Source organism: Motacilla alba, chromosome 4, assembly GCF_015832195.1.
Source record: "Motacilla alba alba isolate MOTALB_02 chromosome 4, Motacilla_alba_V1.0_pri, whole genome shotgun sequence".
Lineage (NCBI taxonomy): Eukaryota > Metazoa > Chordata > Aves > Passeriformes > Motacillidae > Motacilla > Motacilla alba.
In genome coordinates, this window is record NC_052019.1 from 38,293,460 (window position 1) to 38,310,923 (window position 17,464).

A 17,464-nucleotide genomic window follows, 5' to 3' on the forward strand; every position below is an offset into this window, starting at 1 on the left:
AATTATAATTGATGAACCATTTTGAGTATTGCAGATACATACTGCTCTCTTTATCCAGTTAGATTTTTTGAGGCATCACTAGAAATTTTGTAAAGACAGAATAATCTCAGGATGTTATCCTAAACATTGAAATTAACTACATATGGCATTCATCATTTTCTAGAACAAAGGCACATTATTCTTTAGAAAGTGATTGCATCTGTAAATTTTAATTCTATTTTCCACTCAATTTCAGCACAACATCAAAGTGATGCTTTTCATACATTCAAAAATTTTGAAAACAATCCTCTCTTGAATGCCTTAGCACTTTAATAAAGGAACATATTGTAAGTTTAAATACAGCACGAACAAAATCATTGTGCACAACAAGGACTTTATGATGTTTTGTTTTCCTACTACATTTCTGGGTGAGCAAACAGCTGGCAATATGCCTCACTGGGCATCACTCATGCTTGTAGGAGGAATAAGTGCAAATCAATACCCAACCTCAGGGCTTTGCTGGCTATTTTTAGACGGTATGAAGTAACAAGCCCTTGTACCTTGGGGCAGGGCATGCCTATTCCTGGCACTATCAGTTTTTGCCAGCTTGGAAAGTGGTGAAATCAGGGCCAACAAATCAAATTACCTTGATGTTGTCATTGCCCTAGGACTTGGAGGGGTTCTGTCTTGTTCAACTACTCTATTTTATACAGGTTCTTATAATCTCTTCCTTAAGGTAATGCTATGTGTAACTGGATCAAGCAATGTGACTAATAGCCACCTCATGTGGCTCATTGCCATGGTCTTCCAGGGGTGAATTATGTGTGTGCTGGGTAATAGAGCCTTTGGTTGGATTTTGATATAATAATGGAATTTATACTAAGAGAACAAGCCAAACAAATTTGCAAAGGCTGGTGAGGTTTTTGTGGCCCTCAGTTTATTTCAATGTGTCAGAATGTCCAGTATTTTTGCCTTAAAATACATGAACTGGAAAAACATTTTTCAAAAAAACCAAAACCCCACACACCAAAAAAAAAACAAAACAAAACAAAACAAAAAAAAAAAACCCAAAAAACAAAAAACACAAAACACAAAAAAACCCCAGAAAAATAACCAAACCAACAGAAAAAAAAAACACCCAATCATATATCTTTCCAAACTAAAACTTTTTGCTGGGTGTTTTTGTGAGGTTTTTTAACATTACATTACTTTTGGAGAATAATTAGCTGATGGAATGCAAAAGAAGACTGGATGAGTGCCTCCTTCACTTCTTCTCCAGGGTAGGGCTGACCTATGGGACGAGCTCATTGTACAGCTCCCCACAACCCTGCAACCTTTCAGAGAGAACCCCACTGAGTTACTAAGGAGCTGAGAAAGGATCAGCCTGCAACAGGACAGAGCGAAAACAGCAGAAGTCTTTACTATAAGGTTTTTATGACAGTAACAATCTGTACAAATAAAGAGAGGAGGCTGCAGCCTCTGTTCCAAATGCTTGATTGCAGTCCTTAAAGGCTGTGGCTTGTGTGGTAGATGTCCAAATAACCTGTGCTCTACACCTGCATAATCCATGGTTATGAAACTCCATGCATCAAAGGAGATTTATTTTTGTTTTAGAAAACAGATCACGTTACACATAACATTCCTAGCCATTTCACTCATTTGATTTTTCTAAATTCAAATTTTTGTGGACACAAAAAGAAAGCGAGTATCATACAAAATGATGTTTCCAGTTTATCTTGTCTGAAAATCTAAAGAACTGAGGCAAGATCAAAAGGCTGCTTTGAAACTGAACAGAAAAGAAATGCATTTTCAAATATAATTAAATTATTTTGACTTAAAATAAACAAGCTGTGCTTTGACTGCTGTAGGAATATTATGTCGCAAGGGACATTTTAAGGGATTTAAAAATACTTCAAAAAGCATAGTTCTTAGCATTCACAGACAGGAAGAGAATTAAAAGCCAAAAGGTATAACCTGAGACTCCAACCTTGAGAAGGTGTTCCTGGCATAGTGCATAATGCTGTCAAAGTCATACGGTTCCCCCAGGGAGTTCACCTCTCCAGGCTCCATCTTCAAAAAGTTATATTCCTGACCTACAAATGATTGATAATTATATATTCTTTAATGTCTTCTTCTGTAAAGATAAAAACCAAACACGAAAAGAAAACCAACAAAGATTCTAACCTAATTACTCACTGACATTCATAAATCTTTGCAATTTGGGAGGAAGTGTGTGACTTTATTATGCCCTCTTAACTGATAGGGCAGACATCTGAAACACACATCAAATCTGTATATTTGGATTTAGAAAGACTAGTTTAATGCACCTAATACATTAAGGCCCCACACATCATGATGTGCTTCATGTATAGTCCATACAAATTTCTGGTTTGATTCTTAATTCCTAAAAGAAATCATTTTGACAGCAAAGACTCCAGAAGAACCCTTCTCACTCATTAGACTGGATACTAAGAGTCTAACTGGATACTAAATCCAGCACTAAACTACGGGATACTGGAGACTCGGCTTCAGCAAAGTCTGAAGCTTTCTCTGTGAAGCTTCATGTAATGCAGACACTATAAAGTCACATTTTCAAGACCCAGCTGTTGCAAATTAACAAAAGCAGAACAGGAGAAAAGGAATTGTACTTAGTTCACAAATCCATACCATAATTTCTTTGACCTAATCAGTACATCAGCAATACAAAACACCCCTTACTCCAGTTCATATTTCCACTGGAGACTCGCAAAAAGACCCTGCAGTGACATTAACAGTTTAGCCAACATAAGCTGCATGATATAACAAAAACCAAATGTCAGTGGTCATGGCTTCCTGATCCCATTTAGTGAGCCTCAAGCTCATGCCACACCACAAAAAGTAATTTTAGTCAGAAACCAGAGAGACAACTGAAAGGGAGAGCATGCTGCTGAGGATGGCACTTCAGCTGATTCTCTCATCATAGTAAAAGAAAAGGGAAGGAGCTCTTTTGGCATCTGCACAAGCCAATAATACAGTGAGACAAGAAAGAAGGCTCAAACATGCATGCCATTTCAAGACTTTAGAGACTTAAGGGAGAGCGTATCAGCTGCCAGTCTCCTTCCAAGTCCTAGATGAAGTGGCAATGATGCATTGTATCACAAATATTTTAAAATCTTTTCTAAGGAAACAGACAAATACTCCAAGCTGTCATTGGAACAGTTCTGATTTCACCTTTTCTGAGTACAGAATTGCTGTAAGTCAAAGTAAGTGCGTTGCAAAGACCATACACATTTATGAACATTGCAAATGAAACATGCCTGCTTCCCTCCCATCTTAGCTACTCAACACAAGCAAGGGCACAAACAGCTAGGGTGGCAAAGAGCTGACAGTCACAGTTTAAAGTTCTCAAGTTCCTCAGATGCTTTATCAAGGTTGCTGACTATAGCTGCATGACTGTAGAGAATGAAGTGAACAAAGTATAAACTGCAAGACCTGTGCCTGTCTGCCACAAATCGAAAGTCCTTCACCTTACCTCCCAGATCAAAGCCTCTTGAGCAGCTACAGACTGTAGCTGTATTTCTGTAACTGTATTTCTACTTATCATTCACTAAAGCCTGCAAGAGAAATGCCCTTCCTCAAGCACAGCAATATGACTCGTAAAGAGCCTGAAGAGCAATGGCTTCTTTCAAAGTTTTTGAGCATGATCGTTATTTTGCTCCTTCTAGCCCTCTGTTTTAATGGCTTGCTACTTGGCCAGACCTTTGGAAAACAGTATAGTATAATTTCAGTATTTTATTTGTCAATCAATTTGAGATCAGTCAAGGTAAGAAGAATAGCAGGTTTAATTGCTATTTCAGCTATTCAGCACTCAGTTCCAACAGAGTTGAGCAGATGAAGGAAACACCAAAAACAAACACATGAGGTTTTCTACACAAAATACTTGTCAGAATATCTCACCAGGCTGGATGTTCTCTCTAATGATGGTGACATGGTCATCACGGTCTGGTCGTGTATGTTCATGCCAAAAACCTATCACATGACCCAACTCATGGACAACTATGCCAAATTTATCACAGTTCTTGCCAATAGATATAGCCTGAGGACCATTTCCTCTACGACCCACATAAGAACAGCACCTATAATTGAAACACAAACACAGATGACAGTTTTCATACATGTCTACAAACCACATAGCAAATTCAGTTAAAACTTGCAAAAATAGTTTATAAAGATTCAACAGTTAAAAGCACAATGTAATTTCAGATGTTTCACAAACTCTAGATCTTCTACAAGAACAATTGATTATTCAAAATACACACGAGAGGGTTGTGGTTTTTTTTATATTATTCAAGGTCTTAAAAGATGTCAGCTTTCATCAACAGAATTCTCACTGTCATGACAGTCTATTCAGTCATCCTATAGAATGGCACAGGAACTTGTTTTCAGCAAAAGAATAAAAATAAGCAATGCTCTGATGGCAGCATGCACCATCCTATCTTTGTGGGTCATGGATAGAAATGTTAATAATGACAGGTTGCAGGATAAGCCCATGATACCACACTTTCAGTCACAGCTTGAGTCCAATCCATTTACCACAACCCTTCAAACCCAACCATGAAACCAATTTTAACCTATTCAGTTTTCCATTCACCTATAATCCTGCAAAGTCAACATATTTAAACACATTTGTTTGAGTCCTGGAATTTAATTTGTAGTTAAAAACCTTTATGATCTTAATACAACACATGATGGCAGAGCAAAGGACTGATGAGAATAAAGTTAGGATAAGCACACAGAATTGTGAAAAGACAGAAAGAATCCTTTTGTTTAAAACAGTTTAAACACTTCTGCAGAGCCTTCATGTTTGCCACTGTGTGGAAACTCTACAGAGAAAAACTTCAAAGCAGAACTAAAGAACATTAAGGATTATTTATGACTTAAAACAAATCTATAGGTTATTGAGACCTAAAGTCATAGACTGTTTAATACATTTTCAATATTTTTAACATGCCTATTCATTGACTTCATATACATTACATGCTTCAGCTAGAAAAGATATATTTGGTGACCAAAAAATTCTCAAAAATATTGAATATAGTTTTTTTTTTTCACAGTGATACTTTGGAGATGAAGAGATAAAAGGAAAAACTGAAAAAGAAATTATTATAATTAGTACCTTCTGTGACATCCCCTGCTTTGCTATTATTGACACTATTGATAACAAGGGCAAAATAATAAAACAAGATTTTAACTACAGTTTCTCTTCCTGTCCTACTTAGTTCTTTAGGACCAAATGAGGGTCTAACTTTTTAAGAGTGTTTTACATCACCGCTGACAGCTTTTAGTGGTATTTCATAAATCAGATAGATTTTTAAGTGTCTTGACAAAATAATTTGACATTTTTCTCTTATAGTAATGAAAAATAAAGATTGAGCATTCTCAAATGTGTTTCCTGACTTAGGGCATCTCATCTGCCCTAATGACTTAGGGCATCTCTTAAAGAAGGCTTTTTTTCAGAAGAAAAAAATTAATTCCAATCTTTTATATAATATTCCTCTAGGTTGTCTAACACTGTACATCTAAACCCCAACATATTGGGAATTATTTTTTCAATGCTAACCTGCTCCTAAAAAGTAAGCAGCCAGAGGGTGAGAGTTCCCTTACACTGGTTACTTGACAGATTTCAAGTACTCCCTAGAAAATATAAAGACATTTATTTAGTGTTTCTTTACATGCCAAGGAAAACAGAATTAACACCAAGTCTTAAAATAACAGCAGCATGACTTACAGAGGGTCATTAGGATTTGTTAGGTTGAATGTCTTCTCAAGCACACCAGATACATCCAATTAAGCTATAACAATTTACTTCAACAATTGCACTGAAACAAAGAATAAGGAAAACTAAAACTAAAAAAAAAAATCTATGAAGTACATTAATTTGTAATATTATGGGTTTGACCCCAGGTGCGTTTGACAAAAAAAAACAAGATCTCTGTGCTGTATGAGCACTGTCATACCCCTTAGCAGGTTTTAAAGCTCATCTCTTTAATCTTTATTGCACCAGACAGCATTTGGAGACAGTAACTATTTATGAATCTCTAATTCCATTTAATCAGTCTAGCTGATCAATGATAGTGAGCAATGAGAAACAAATGACATAGAGAAAGTGAAATGAACGGAACAATAAGCTGATTCTTTTAAGTAATACTATTTTTCACAACTATCGTCAAAAATACTCTTGATACAAAGGAAGAGAGAATCAGGTAGGGTCATTGTTGTCCTTTTTTAAAAAGGCTGCACCCTTGAAAATGTGACAATATAAAAATCATAGACCACGACATCAGCTTGCCATCGCACTGACTGTGTGAAGGTGTGAATGAATTTCATAAGCGTACTAGGATTGTGTATGATCACCTGTATGTTACACAAAGAAAAAGAGGTTCACAAAATTTGCAAAGAAAATCTCACTCAGAAAGCTGAGTGTTTTTCTTGGTGAAAATACCTCTTTCAATCACTGATGTAATTCTACCTATACAAAGATGATGCTGGCTATGACCTGGCTTGATGAATTTGCCTTTTTTCAGGGATCAAGGTACAATTGTGGTTACTAAATGTTCTGATTGACTGCCCTAAGAGGACTTGTTGGGATGGCAGAAGTGTCCTTGCATCTTCATCTGTCAGTGGAGATAACCACCCCAGTACTACAACCAGCATTCCTCAGCTAACAGCTGCCTATCCCAGTGTATTTATATAAGTCACCCCTCACCGTTTGTGTCAGCACACCATGCTCTAGACTGTGGCAACCTGTGCCTTGATCATACCTCTCCTGCATACAGGAACCACACCACAGCCAGCAGGGAAGCTGTGCCAGCTGCCAGGGTTATTTAACTCCTGAGAGCATGAGTCAGCCCTCCCCCATGCACAGATTATTTAGAACAACTCTGGTTTCTTCTCATTTTATAAGAGTGATTGAGCACCTTTTATAACATGTTCTTTAGCTGAAGTATGCTACAAAGGCGGACCTCAGACAATGAATCAACCTGTTTCACCAACTTTAAGAACTTGCCTGCAATGCCTTTTTAACACACTGGCAAGTTCAAAAAGGTTAAAATATTCATCTGTTCACTCTACAATGTTTGGAGAAGCATATGAAAGAGATTTTCTTTTCCTGTATCTCAAATGGATCTGTCAAATAGTTAAACAAGAGGGTACAGTAGCAATTGCAATAAGTCATCTGAATTTTATCATAAAAATTGTTTAAGTCTTAGAATGGAGAACAAATTAAGATCAATGGCATGCTGAGCTACCAGAACAATATGAATAATTGCTCTTCTTTTTTTTGTTCTACTACGTAAAAAGAAGCTTGATCTTGTACTCAATAATATTTATTAACACATAGTGATTAGATGCCATGCTGACCCTTTTTTGGCTTTGCATGCAGAGAAGTGTACTGACTGAGTCTTTGGGCCCTTCTAATTTGATAGGAAGAAACACAAGGATAGAGAAGCAGTAATGAGCAAAGAGTGTTTTGAATCTTTTACCCATTAGAGTTTTATTTGCCTTAATCAACTAGATGCACAAATACTTGTTGTAATTTATATTTATGCCAGTGTACACTCCTTGATAGTAGAATCACAAACACTAGAACCTTAATACTATATTCTTACTTTCACATCTGCAGCTTATGGATACTAATGACTATCACTAATTAGAAAATTTCAAAATAGTGAATTAGTGATTCAGCTATATTATTAAAGCATATTTTAATAATTATCTGTTATCAAACTCAGGTTAAATAAACCACACATGATGAAAAATAATTATAGCTTGCAATTTCAGCAGATTAAGTTATTCTCATGGGAAGAAGGAATGCGGCCGTAAAGCTTTTGACATTTTTCCGAACTGTCTGTAAGCAAACTAGAGAAGTTGATATCAAGAGAGATATAAAGCTGGTTGGAATATTACATGAAGTTACACAGAGAAGACACTTTTTAAGCTTGCAGTCATAGAAAACACTGCTAAATGCCATGAAGACAAGCAATTTTAGGAAATTATGCAAGAGATGTGGAAAGGGAAATATGGAATTACTTGACATCTTAAGATGTGTGAAAGCTGGTAAAGACTGGAACCAATGATGGGGTGTCTGTGTTGTGGAAAGAGCTCTGGCTTTTTTTTGGAATAACATCCCAACCAACCATGTGCTGAACATGGCAGCTGTGGAGAAACAGGGAGGCGCTGTGCTTAGGTACCTACTAGGAAGGAGAGGCTACAAGTGCTCTTGCACTGGCTCAGAAGTGATGACTCATGTGGACAAATATGCCCTAGTTTTGGGGCTATCTATTTCAAGAATGATGTGGGCTAGCTGAAAAGAATCTCAAAGAGCAGTGTGATTAAAGGCCTAGAAAACACTATTTACCAAGAAAGCTTAAATTAATTAGGTGTTTTCTAGCCCACAAGAATATACAATGGGGGAGGGATTTAATAACAGTACCAAACTATACAACAGATTTCTTCAAAAAGTAAAAGGAATTTCTTTTCTACGACCATAGGGAAAAAAGTTAATGTCCTGTAATTGCAATAAGAAATACCTTGTTTAGCTATGACAAAAAATGCTGCCCAAACTTCCTACAATTCTTATATTAAGGATGCTGAATCAATACAATTCCTAGAAGGCTGTGAATTATTCATTTCTGCAGGTTTTTAGAACCAAGTTAGATAAACATATATCAGCAACAATTTAGGAATAACTGTTTCTGTCTTAAAAATACATTACACATCTTTCTGAGATCCCTTACAGTCCTATGGGTCTATGATAATCAAAACTTATCTCTCGTTCCTTGCTGATATGGAACCTCTCAACATTAAGAAAGTCATGTATCTCTTATAACCAGCTGCTAAATTTCATATATGCTTTTTTAATCACTGCCCTTTTGGGATGATCTTCCCATGACCTGTTTCAAGATGTGACACATTACACTCCAAAATATCCTTATTGTTTACAAAGGCTCAGTAACACTTCACTCACTAGTGCGCTAATGCTGTCACATGAGACTTTTGTAGATACTGCCACCTGAATTTCCACATATATGACTGTCCACTTTGTTTCATTAAATGTGTTATGTTTTGACTGTGTGCTCTTTGGGGCAGGGTTTATCATTTAGCTTTTAATTTCAACAGTGCTAAGTACAATAAAGTCTCCGCCATCTGTGAATGTTAGCTGCCATGGTAGTACAAACAATACTGACACAATGTGCTAACAAACCAACACAGCAGGGTGCCATGGGAAAGAGCTGAAGATCAGTTTCAATGCGACTGGCCATGCAGCAGAGAGTGTTTGCAGTTGGTTTGGTGTCACTTCAGTCTGGGCTCTTTCCGTGGAAAATCCTGCGTCAGCACTGGATGCTGGTGGGTAGTGCACAGTTCCTGCTCACCCAGAGAATGCATGTGTCTATTTATCTGGGTCTTCCTGAATTACTTGTGGGCCCCCAGAAAAATCATTCAGCTGTCCCTTATGTTTGGCCAGGCTTTATTTCATCAATGATAGACTTTTCATAGCTACACTCTTCTTTGGTTTTATTTTAAACTTGTTACAGCCCTAGTAAATTATTTGTATTTTGCAAAGTACCCTTAAATTAAGCAACATTAATGACAAAGAGTAATCTAGACTTCAGGAGTGGATACAGAGTATATACCAACCTTCTGGTTAAAGCTAGTTATAATACCGCCTTCCCCTGAAACGATTTGATCTCATGAAACATCAAGCAGCCTAAGGAACAGTTCTTTGGCTGGAGAGATATTTTTGTCATTTGGCCTTGGATATTTTGAAGTTGTAGGATTTACATTTGGGAGATACCCCCATAGGTCTCTTTCTAAAGTGTCTGAAAACACTTATATTTTTCACACTCTTCTGTTTAAATTGCTTTCTGCCTCTGCGAGTGCAAGGGAACCATCATGATTATTCTCTGCTTTCCATTTTTCTTCCAGCTGTGTGTCAGTATCCCTGAATCTTAATGGGTGAATCCTATTTCAGGGCTGTTGTTAACTAAAATAATGCCCATGCTGGCTCAGAAGAAAAGTCCATTTCATTTGGCACTGTTTCTAAGGGGGGTCTACAGCAAACCTACAGTGGCACAAGAACATGACAGGAAACCACAGAAGAAGCTCCCCTGCTGCAAGGATCTGAGACTCAGAGACTTTCAGGGGCAAAGGCAATGCTTTTTTTATACTTTCAAAAGTAGCCTAGGGGTCGATTTTATTATGCTGTCTGATACCTTAAGAAAAATACAGTGGGTGCTTCAAACAGACAATTCTACATGTAATTTTAGAGGCAATAAATTAAAAACGCCCAGGATCATTCCTACAACACAAGGAGGTCCCAAAACTTTTTTTCACTATCCTATCCTATTATGATTCAAAAGTAGACATGCAAAGGGCTCAATGATCAGGAAGTCAGTAAGATAGAGAGCTGTTCACTGCAGAGCCTACAACTCAAACACACTGTCAGATGTACAGAATTTCCAGAGGCAGTGCGCGCTCTTCTTGGGAAATGAACGTGGTGCACACAGGACATTCACTGAGCACTACATAAAATTAAGAATTCTGAGTGGAATAAATAGCAAATATAGCTGACAGAGGTATTTGTGAGCAGTAATATCTGAAGATGGAACACAGTGATTAATGGAAAGCGGAGTAATAAAACCTGTTCTGTTCACTTTTACACATCAGTGACCCAGAAGAAGGAATTTGCAAAATTGCCATAAATTTGGTGAATAAACAAATCTGGGCAAGGACAGTCTAGCAATACGAGAGTCAAAATTAAAACAAACAACAATTTAGCTGGAAAAAGGATGTGGGGTAGATGTTCATATTTAATTCAGCAGCAAATATGTGACATGGAGAAAGCTAAGAATGATAAACCCGAAACACCTTTAGAACAACACATATGAATATTAGAAGCATGACATAAAGCAAAAAATGTCTTTCATGTGTATATATTAAGATAATTTTATCTAGAAATAGACCAAAGAGGTGCAACCTTACGAAGTTACCACACATACCTGTTTCAATGAACTTAAAAGCCAGGGAGAACATGTGCATCATTTAAATGCAGTAATTATTGATTTTCCTGTGAAGTCTATATTCCCTTATGCGTGCAAAGCTGGCAGACATGGCTGAGAGCAGGACTGTGTGTTCCCACAGGTGCACACTTACCCACAGGGTCTGTAGGTGAAGACAATGTAGCTCTCCTCGTCGCTGCGCTCGATGAAGGTGACGCAGGTGTACTTCTCCCAGTGCCGCATGGCCTGCTTGAACATGGCACGCTGCGTGCCTGCAATGGCAATTGCAGCAGATGAAAGCACAGCATCCTCCCAACTGCACCTTCCTTCTTACAACCAATACTAAGAATACGGGCCTGGAAGTAGTCAGTGAATCACAAAGCCCTGTGTGTCCCAGTAGTCCCATGTATGGCAAGATTCCAGCTAAAGGGATACTCAGGCCATCAGTTCATCATAACAGATGTGCCTGCAAGGGGGCTGACACTGCCTGACACACCCCAGTAAATATAAATCCTGCAATAAAGATCATGACTATGTTACACCAGAGGAAGACAGCAGAAGAAATACAGCATCGCTTATGTGCCTGCATCAGCACAACATTCACTAAGCAATTTCCCAGATGAAACTATCAAGTCAACCACATTGGGGGAGGACAAAAAAAACAAAGAAAAAGAACAAGCAAAATTGACTAGCTTTACAGCATAGCTGTCTATCTAGTAGAAATTTAAAAAAAAAATTTAAAAATTCCTACAGCCTTTATGTCTGGACACCAGTTTAATCTAAGCCATGCAAACAGGCATACTGGTAAAAACATTTGATTAAAATAAGGCTGTTGTGAACAGAGACCAGTCTCCCCTTCTTTGCATCAAAATCTTCCAGAAAACAAATGATCCACCAACAGTGAGAAATTCAGAATTTGGTAAAAGCACACCTTGATTTTAAAATGAGAAATACATTCAGAAAAGGTCAGAAGTATCCCCTAGATGCAGAATCATCCAGGCCAACTCTCAGCACAAAACAAAACTTCAGAGAGCAGAGCAATGTAATTTCATTGTGTGACAAAAAACAAGGCTTACTGACATAAAGGTAACATGTGAGAATATATTTGTTTTGCTTCTGAGCTGAAAATCCACAGAGTATTATCTGGCAAGAGTGTGCTAGCAGAAATACACTCACGTTGCAGGTTAAAACATAGGATAATTCAACAAACAAAAAAAATCTAACCTTTTTAAAACTTACAGACAACAAAACCTGAAACTTCATAAAAACAACAAGTTCAAATCACATCAGATTCTAAAAGTTAAAGGTTATTCCATCCCATCTTGCCCTTTTCTTTTAAGATATTTTTTCTAAGCTTTAGAATTTATCTTTCATTAAGAAAAAGGCAAAATCTTTAATATGGTGCTGTCATTTAGTTTCCTACAGTTATTTCAGAAGACTTATCCTAATGCAAAGGTCATATTTGGCATAGTACTATGTAAATACCCAAACTGAAAGCCTGACAGTTTGAAGTAGCTGTCAGCTTGAAAAGAATGACTCTGGTTTCTCCATATACAGTGTATGAGCGTTTGCATGTTTCTTTTGGTTCCCTGTATTATCATATACAATAAATAAGATGCTATTTCATATATTTTCCCTTATCACTTTGCTTTCCTTGCTCCATTTTTGTTTTAAATTATCTCTTACATCCACATTGATATTGACCTATTTATCTTTTCCAAGGATAACAAATGTTGTAACTTTTTCTACAGTTTTCTGCTAAGAATTTTATATGTAGGGCAGCCAGTCTTTCTTTCTGTCATCTACAGTGTCTGTGTGTACCCATCTGAAAACCAAACTGAGGAATGACAAAACACATTTGAGTCAGTTTGTTAAGCGAAATCAGTTTAGAAGAATACATGTCACACCAAATTGAAGATATTCTTGTGCTAAATATACTGCATTAAAAAAAAAATTCCTTGACATTCCATTACTTAGGCTCATGAAAACAAATGTGCAACAAGAAATACTAGGTAAAGAAATAGAGCTTTCCCTCTCTAAAATGTTGCTAATTTTTTATTATGTAGCTTGCCTTTGACAACAATTAAGTATGACTAATATTTTCAAAACAGATGTACTTCAGGCCTGTTCCAACAGAAACCCTTCCACTGACTTCCATAGCATGACTTCACTTTTAACAACTAAAAAAAAAAAAAAAAAAAAAACACAAGGAAGGCAATTTAAAAAAAAAAAAAAAAACTTTCTTCTTTTCATGCAAAGCACAAAGCTTACCAGTGAAATTTCCACCTATTACATATGGAATGACACCACCTGGCCATATTCTTTCTGTTCGTGATGTAGCAGCTCTGGGAAATCGGTTTTTCTCATTTTTCCCTGAGAATTTTACAGTAGTTCTTCCTTTAGATGTATTATTTTGCTCAAAACCTGCAATGATAATTAAAACACTGAATGAGCTCACACACACATGAAAAAGGAGAGCAATTCTTTTCTAGCAGGTCAAACTCAGATTTCTTTATACCCTTTCAAAGCAGGACATGGCTGTTACATGACAGTCTATTGTTACATAGTTTTCTGAGAAAGACATGAAGTCTGAATCTTCATTTTTTTGGAATATATCTAGAATAACAGTCTTGCACATATGTTTATCAACTGGAATGTGCATTGCGTAAGTGCAACTAAATTTTCTCATTTAATAACAATATTTAAGAAATCACACTCCCTGTGGTTTTTGTGGTGTTTTTTGCATTCAATTTTCTCTGGCTTTTGTTTTGGTCTGTTTTTTTTTTTAAATAAATGAGGATTTTATTCAGCAAAGAGCATCAGACTTTGGACAGACTCAAGTTAATCAAGACATTCACTATCCCTTTCATTTTTAATGTATGATCTGGAAAAAGCAAGTACAATGACCATCGTTAAAGCTCTGGACAGTAAGAAATCAGACATTTTTTATAAACTAACATTTGGAACCCCACAAGTAGGTTTTACTCATGGCTGGAATTTCTTTACAGGAGTAAAAAGTGTCTACCATTTTCAGGGATACTACCACCATTCATCCCATTACAGGCAAATCTTTCTGAATTAGCTGAAACCTAATGTAAGAACAGAAAAGGAAAAGGGTAGTTAGACAAGGACTTGGACACCAGAACAGGTGCTGAACAATTTATAAGTTTGTTTGTAGATCTGGACAGTTAATCAAAGTGGATCCCTTGAAAAATGGTTTAAAAATCCTACTCAGTGCAGTTGAAGCCTTTTGTCTTATTCCTTGTGGAAGATTACGTTTTCCCTCTGTGAGAATCCCCTGTGGTACCAGCTGCACTTTGGTGTTAATGACCATGTCAGAATCAGGGAGGATTCCAAGGCAGAGTCATGGTAAGGAATGTCGGCATAGCCCCAAGGCTGGGAGAGCAGCAACAGGAAGACAAGGAAGAAGCCACAGCACAAGGCAGGGAGGGAGCTCTGATACTTGGGAAAAAAGCCTGCCTTTGTGACAACCAACATGTAACTTGAATTGTACCAGGAATTATACAGAAAATTCCAGGGTTTAAAAAAAAAAAAAAAAAAACAACAAAAAAAAAAAAAAAAAAAACCAAACAAAAACAAAAAAAAAAAAAAAAAAAAAAACCAAAACAAAACAAAAAAAAAAAAAAAAACCAAAAAAAAACCCAAAAAGAAACCAAAAACAGGTAAAGGAAATGAAGGAAATGACTCATCTTTGTAATTTAAAGAGTGTGTAAATGAGAATTACACAACAAATTATACACAAAGTGCCTACAGTATCGGCAGACTCTTAACTGAATACTTTTACACTTAGTATGCAGCCATTTCTGAACCACATCACACATTTATTTAGACGTTTTATAATTCCAAATTATTTTCATTTGTGCTCTTTAGAGGTCTAAGCAAGAAATTTATTCCAAACTGCACCCAAAAGATGACAAGAATGTATGCAATACTAAAATTTTAATTCTCCTTTAAAGAATGAAGATTATATATCAAAGCACCTCTGCAAAGGCAGTTACCGTGCTCTGATTAACACAATGTGGGGCAATTACAATGGAGTTGCACATAATTTCCTTTTTGAAGTCAGGTTTCACACAACATTAAAGTGATGTCATCTTGCATCAAATATAGAGTGTAAATTCAGCCAGAGTTAGGGGGGATTCCACTTCCATGTGCTGCTCAATTTAACTACTTTCATACTGACAGAAGTATGATTAATATAAAAATATGCTTGTTCAGCACAACACACCACAAATGCTTCACAGTATGAATCATCAGAATGCCCCACCTGGAGCCAGAAAAAGTAGGAAACAAACTAAATCAGCAGCTTTGCAGCATAGTCTACTTGCAGTGAAAAGACACTGTATTGACATTAGTTAAACCCATAACTGTGAACACAGTCATAAAACAAAGTTAAGCAATTTTTAATATAACATTTAAAACTACATGTTTTAGCTTTCAGATTTCATGCTGGAAGAAGAACTCTAAGAAAATGGCAAGAAAAGCTAATCTCTTCATTACTATTCTTGCACTAATAATTTTAAAATTTGTTTATGCCAAGAGTAATACAGAAAGGCTTTAAAGTGTTAAAGTACTATCATCATTAATGTTCATGATACACTATCACATCAGGCAACTTGCTAATTTAAACAGTGAAAATACCAGAGCCAAATCTTCTTATCCTCTCTATAAGCTGATAGAGGGCACCACGTTTTTTTGACATTCCATGCTCTCCAAAGCCACCTTTAAAAAGAAAAAAAAAAAGAAAGGAATTTCCAAAAGTTAAAACTGTGGAATTTTACACATACAGCAACCATATTAGCATAGAGAGGCATCCTAAAAGAAGCTTCATATTCTTTGATAATTTCCTTAAAAACATTTCAAGTACCCTTGACAATGCGTTAAAAATACATAATTAGCTGAAAATTTTTCTAATATGCATTCCATGAATATAAGCCAACATGTCTTTGTTATTCAGGCAAGTCATGACAATTACATCATCTAATTATAATTTGGAGCTTTTTTTCTTCCTGGTGACCTTGACATCCTCAGAGCCATATTGATTGACAGCTAAAAGGGTTACTCTCAAAGAAATTTCCTGAATGCATTCCATAATTTTCTCATTTCAAGGGAAGGGAAGGAGAAAAAGCAAACAGCCAAAGTTTCATTAGAAAACAAACAAACCAACCAACCCAGCAAAACTTAATATGGTTGATTTTGCCAATGAAATATTTGTTTTTCTTTGCTAGCATGCAAATGGAGATGTCAATGAACTGTTAAGGCCTTGAAACATCACATGCTGGGGTATATTGCAGTAAGACCTGGCAGGTATATATACATATATGTCTGTGTAATTACAGCAGCCAATGAAAACCTAAGACAAAAATTAGTTTATTTTAACATTTACCATGCCATTTACAGATATAAAGCACATTTCTGGGTTTACTGCATCTGGGTCTGCTGCATCTTCCCTTCACACTTAAACCTTTTGCGGCTACAAGTGGCTTTTCAAACACCAGGAAACCAGAAGCAGTAACACTGACTACACTACATGAGTCAATTAAATAATTCAGAATTGTTCTGAAAGTTTTGTGATTTTACAGGTTTGCAATAAGTTGTATTTTACAGTCACTACTTGTTATAGGACAAGAGAGTTTCTGAACTACTTTAATGACTGAAAAAGTAAAAAGATAGAAAAAACCAGACCATTGAAACATCCAACACCGTTAAAAAGGCCTTTCCCAACTTTCTATAATTTTTTTTAATATCTATGCAGAAAATATGTTTTTAAACAGCAACTTAAATTCATATTACAGATGAGAAAATTCCATATAAGGCAAATGAGTGTGTGGCTACTCAGTGAATAACAATGTGCCTAATTATTTGCATTATGCTGTCACATAGTGGCTGGCTCTCTTGAGAAAAATTTTCCAAATTTTTAAAAACATTTTAAATAGATGAGGTAATACATCAACACATTCCATTCCAACAAGTTACAGGGTAACTATACCATAAAGTGCAGAGGATAGAACGTTGATCATCATTAATGTAATTGTCTCTCATGTTCACATTCATCTTATAAAATAAGGCTTATAGCTAAGCATTCCATATAAATATTTAAAAAATCATTATAAGCATCAACTGTCAAACATAACAGAAAACTCCTATAGAATTCATTAGTTACTTAAGTGTTATACTAGATTTTTTTTGGGGTGGGGGGAGGAACCCCCAAAACACTCTTCTGTCTTATTGCAGTCTGTGTATTTCATCTAGTGAAAAACCAAAGAAAAAGTCTCTCACTTAACTAAGCGGTCTCTAAGCTGTCTAACAAGCAGCCTTGCTAAACCATATAGACTAAAAAAGTTTTAATTCCTACTCGCTGCATCTTCTCATAATTCAGGCAGGATAAGGAGGATACTTTTGGCACTTTGGACTTATAAAACTATACA

At 36.3% G+C, this 17,464-nt stretch overlaps 1 protein-coding gene across 4 annotated transcripts in view; it reads right to left on the reverse strand.

The window, feature by feature from the left end:
• The window catches only part of TLL1 (tolloid like 1), a 128,001-nt gene that overhangs the window by 52,192 nt on the left and 58,345 nt on the right, over window positions 1-17,464 (reverse strand). For all 4 annotated transcript variants that reach the window (XM_038134892.1, XM_038134891.1, XM_038134894.1 and 1 more), the window contains 5 exons: window positions 15,678-15,758; window positions 13,287-13,439; window positions 11,170-11,287; window positions 3,916-4,094; window positions 1,967-2,072 (listed from right to left, as the gene is read on the reverse strand). In XM_038134892.1, the coding sequence (XP_037990820.1) occupies window positions 1,967-2,072; window positions 3,916-4,094; window positions 11,170-11,287; window positions 13,287-13,439; window positions 15,678-15,758 (637 nt within the window). The remainder of the gene's footprint in view (window positions 1-1,966; window positions 2,073-3,915; window positions 4,095-11,169; window positions 11,288-13,286; window positions 13,440-15,677; window positions 15,759-17,464) is intronic.